The sequence below is a fragment of the Vicia villosa genome, unplaced genomic scaffold (assembly GCF_029867415.1).
Source record: "Vicia villosa cultivar HV-30 ecotype Madison, WI unplaced genomic scaffold, Vvil1.0 ctg.004338F_1_1, whole genome shotgun sequence".
NCBI classification, from domain to species: Eukaryota; Viridiplantae; Streptophyta; class Magnoliopsida; order Fabales; family Fabaceae; genus Vicia; species Vicia villosa.
Genome location: NW_026706415.1, coordinates 154,592 through 159,386, shown reverse-complemented (window position 1 = coordinate 159,386; position 4,795 = coordinate 154,592). Strand labels below are relative to the sequence as shown.

The window sequence follows — 4,795 nt, the reverse complement described above, 5'->3', positions numbered from 1 at the left end:
CATGCTTATAACTAGTTACACACGCGTATTAATAGGTGAAGTTAAAAAGAAAAAAAATATTAACATAATAAGTTTGAACATTATGAATATTTAATTTTAGAGATGGTACTTGAGCATTTACTTCAAATTGTTTAATGGATACTCGTTTATAGCGTTATGTATTATTATAATATATATAATATATATAAAGCTTACAATGTTACAAATTTGCATACTCATTGTTCTTTATTAAACATCCTTCATCATTTCTTTTGTTTTTTTATAGAAAAAATCACATTATAAAAAATAAAGAGTTCAACAACTCTTACACAACCACCCTAATAAGGCGGGAGAGATCAATAAGTAGCTCCAGTCCTGACTCTTGTGGCTCACGACGTAATCAGTGTAGGTTTAATGGAGAATCCTAACGAGGTTTCGTTAGAACCCGAATTAACTGATCTTGTAGACGGTGCGGTTGACTACAGTGGCCAACCCGCCGTTAGATCCAAATCTGGTTACTGGAGATCCGCTTGGTTCATCATAGGTACTCAATTTCCTTACAATAACATACAAATTCATCTACTTATTTATTTTATTTTTTTTGAGTTTGAAATTTTTATGTTTATAGGTGTGGAAGTTACAGAAAGAATGTCATTTTATGGAATTCAAGGAAACTTGATATCTTATCTAACTGGACCACTCAAACAGACCACTGCATCAGCTGCTAAGAATGTGAATATCTGGGCTGGAACCGCTTCTCTTCTTCCTCTCTTAGGTGCTTTTGTTGCTGATTCTTTTCTCGGACGATACCGCACTATCATAATCGCTTCTCTCATCTATATCTTGGTTAGTTTAATTCTTATCTTATAAGTATCTTAGTCGTGTCCTGGTGTCTGTGTCAGAGTCCGAGCTTCATAGAATAAATATATGATAACTCTATTGGTTTGACTCATTGGCTTAATATAAATTACAGGGACTTGGCTTGTTAGCATTATCAGCTATGCTTCCTTCCGTCATCAAAACTAAATGTCAAGTTGATAGTAAATTCATGTTATGCTCCCAACATTCACAAGTAATCTTATTCTTCGTATCGCTCTATCTAGTTGCTATTGGACAAGGTGGACATAAACCTTGTGTTCAAGCTTTTGGCGCGGATCAGTTTGACGAAAAACATCCCAAGGAGCACAGAGCTAGAAGCTCGTTCTTTAATTGGTGGTTTTTTACAATGGTTGGGGGTTGCGCGGCGACGCTTTTTATATTGAACTATATACAAGATAACTATAGTTGGGTTCTTGGATTTGGGATCCCTTGTGTTGTGATGATCGTTGGTTTGATTGTTTTCTTGCTTGGAACGATGACATATAGGTTTAACATTAAGGGTAATGACAAGAGTCCTTTTCTAAGAATCTGTCGGGTATTCGTTGCAGCTATAAGAAATTGGCGAAATACCTCACCAAGCATAAATGTTGAAGAGGAATGTGATGCAATGCTTCACCATCAAAGTTCCGATCAATTCAAGTAAGAAATACAATGCTAATTTCTGCTTTTCTTTCAATTTCCATTTTTGTCAGTAGCATTCTTAACGCGTATAAATGTGCTATAGTTCATCCATGTTTTTGTATTATTTGTTATTATAAAGTTCCTTTTTGAGTTTTCTGAAATGCATTATATTCATATGTGGTGCATTGTAGCAATAAATTGTAGCATTAAACTTAAGTATTATTGTTGATGCATATTAAGTTTTTATATCGTTCAAATTCATCCTTACAAAACTGACTTCTAAGGTGAATTTTGTCACTCTTTATAAACTCGAATTAGATATCATCATTAGTCTATGTAGGAGTTTGATTTTTTCCAATACGCCCTCTCATGGCCAACACTATTGGTCTTAATGCGTGTATATAAATGGCGAGTGACCAAAAATCGATAAGTTTTGTTATTATATTAAGTTTTCATGCTTAAGATTTTTGGAGAGAAAAGTCTAGAATCAAATGACATGATGACGGTGAGAGAATCACAACCTATTTCCACAAAATGGATATAATCAGAAACTATACAAAGCTGGTCAGTGTTTGTAGAGATGGTGACCAACTCCTTACCGAGTCTGCTGAAATTGAAAATCATGTTCAACATTTTAAGTCTGTCTTTAGTACTAAAAACATCCCTATATACAATGGCTTGATTGAGGAGATGCTCTTATATCTGATCCTTCTATTGATGAAGTCCATGCTTCTGTTTTTGCGACGCACCAGGTCCTGATAGATTTGGTGTTTTCTTCTTTCAACAATATTGATAGATTGTTGACCAAGACCTTTTCCTAGCCAGCTTGCATTTTTTCAAAACTGGTGTGATTTTACCTAGAATGAATTATAATAATGTCCATGAGTAGATAAAGTTGAGATCTATCCCGAAAACATCAAATTCAAGGCAATTACCAAGATCCTTGCAGATAGGCTGGTTAAGATTGTGCCCAACACTATATCTTCTAATCAAAGAGGTTTCATTCAAGGAAAGTTCAATGTTGATTAATTTGGTTCTTAAGATTGATATTAAAAAGGCTTTTGATATTTTGATTGGTTATCTATCTTAATAGTGCTAGCCTAATTTGGTTTTTGTCCAAGATTAAAACAATTTTTGCCTAGAAAGCCTTTACGATCCATTGCAGGCATATTGCAATTAATGATAATTGTTATTCATGGTATGCTAATCTATATGCCTTTCCTGGTTTACTCTTTGTTGAATTTGAAGATCGACTTATCCAGCTTCAATGTTATTTAGTATCTTTGCAACAGAAATTGGTCACCTCATTGTAAAGTTATCATTCTTGCTGCTATTATTTATGTCATTTTACTATTTGGTACGTTAGAAATAAATCTAGATTTTACCAATATAATGTAGCCTGACAGTCTGCTCTAGTAGTCTTTCTACTTCTAAAGGGTCATCTGGCATCCGCCTATTGTCTCTTGGGTTAACTGCAACACTCATGTTGTCACTCTTGGTTGTCCTAACTATGCAGTATGTGTAGACATTTTTATGAGCTTTATCTTTATTTTTCTCTATGTATTAAACTTCACTCTTATTTCCTTTGTCGTGAGTTTATCCCGCTGGATTTTTTCGATAAAACTTTCAATGAGACACTTGTTTGTTCTCATTTCCTCCCAAGCTCTATTTTTATCATTTTTATTTTAATATATTCATTAGGGTGTTGCAATGGTGGTATTAGGGTGTCAATATAGTTGTGATGTCAACACTTACATGTGATGGATGCTTTAGCATTCTAATCATTTTGCTAAATAGAAAGTTGATGTCGACAACTCATTATCTTTTGACTTAGCTTGTATTTTTCTACATTGGCAGCTTCCTCAACAAGGCATTGTTAACACCAAAAGGATCTAAAGAAGAAAACAACTGTAGCATTAGCGAGGTTGAAGAAGCAAAGGCAATACTAAGGTTGGTTCCAATTTGGACTACATGTTTGGTTTATGGTATTGTCTTTGCTCAAGTTTTCACATTCTTCACCAAGCAAGGGAAATCTATGGAGAGAACAATATTTCCCGGTTTCGATATACCCCCAGCTTCACTTCAAACGATTAACAGTCTCGCCGTTGTTCTCTTCAGCCCTATCTACGATCGCATTTTTGTGCCAATAGCACGAGCTATCACAGGAAAACCATCAGGCATCACAATGCTTCAAAGGATCGGAACCGGAATTTTTATATCCATATTCATAGTGGTATTTGCAGCATTTGTTGAGATTAAAAGATTAAAACTAGCAAAAGAGTATGGTCTTGTTGATGATCCTGATGCAACTGTTCCAATGAGTATATGGTGGTTGATTCCTCAATATTTTTTGTTTGGTGTTTCTGAGGTTTTTACTATGGTTGGTCTTCAAGAGTTTTTCTATGATCAAGTTCCAAATGAACTAAGAAGCATGGGACTTGCACTCTATTTGAGTATTGTTGGTGTTGGAAGCTTTCTTAGTAGCTTTCTGATTTCTATGATTGAAAATCTTAGTAGCAAAGATGGTCATGAAAGTTGGTTCTCTGACAATATCAATAAGGCACATCTTGATTATTTTTATTGGCTACTTTCTGGATTAAGTTTGGTGGGGTTTACTTTGTTCATTTATTTTTCAAAATCTTACATTTATAATCACAAAGGTATCATCAAGATAGTCACTCGTTAGTTTTTATTTATTTGTTTATTTATTTATTATGTCATATTTGTATTGATGGTAGTTTGATATGCATGGTAGTGAAGTAAGGTTTAATAATAATATGATTGGTCAACTTTTAATAATATCATGTACTCCTGTGAGGAAAAAAATCACTCCATCTTTTTAACTTGCAATTGTTAGGTTCAAAGTTTCATTAAGAAATTTGTTTTTGGTGTTATGTTTTTTCATTCATGTCCAATTTTTTTTTTATAATTAAAAAGTATAAATTGATTAGAGGTGAAAAACAATCGGAAGCAGATTAACTAACTAACATCACATATCAATTATAACAACATCAACATATAAGTATTTTCATCTACAAGTCATAACACTCAAAACAATCATCAAATGCAACACAAATGCAAATGTGCTCAACAACTAACTCATCATACATGTGGTATCAAATTATGAACACTTAGGTTCATTTCGCTCCATGATCCCCACCATAGGATTGATTCCCTCTTGGAACCGGAGTACATCAAAATCGCAACCATCACCATTGGCAACACTTCACTAATTCTTCCACATAAGAATTAGCTAGTCGCACTTGAACCATCACCATAGGATCGATGCTCATCATAAAGAAAAGAAGTTCAGACA

General features: G+C 34.0%; 1 protein-coding gene across 2 annotated transcripts; it reads left to right on the top strand.

Annotated features, from left to right (window-relative positions):
- The first annotated feature begins 221 nt into the window (after nucleotides 1-221).
- Nucleotides 222-4,493, top strand: LOC131641975 (protein NRT1/ PTR FAMILY 5.10-like). Of its 2 annotated transcripts, none has more exons than XM_058912261.1 (4): nucleotides 222-523; nucleotides 623-825; nucleotides 953-1,497; nucleotides 3,337-4,493. In XM_058912261.1, the coding sequence occupies exons 1-4, from the start codon at nucleotides 394-396 to the stop codon at nucleotides 4,163-4,165; spliced, it is 1,707 nt and encodes a 568-aa protein (XP_058768244.1). In that variant the 5' UTR covers nucleotides 222-393; the 3' UTR covers nucleotides 4,166-4,493. The 2 variants fall into 2 exon arrangements, with proteins under 2 accessions (XP_058768244.1, XP_058768243.1); XM_058912260.1 differs by having other exon boundaries at nucleotides 608-825; nucleotides 3,337-4,488.
- The last annotated feature ends 302 nt before the right edge of the window (nucleotides 4,494-4,795 follow it).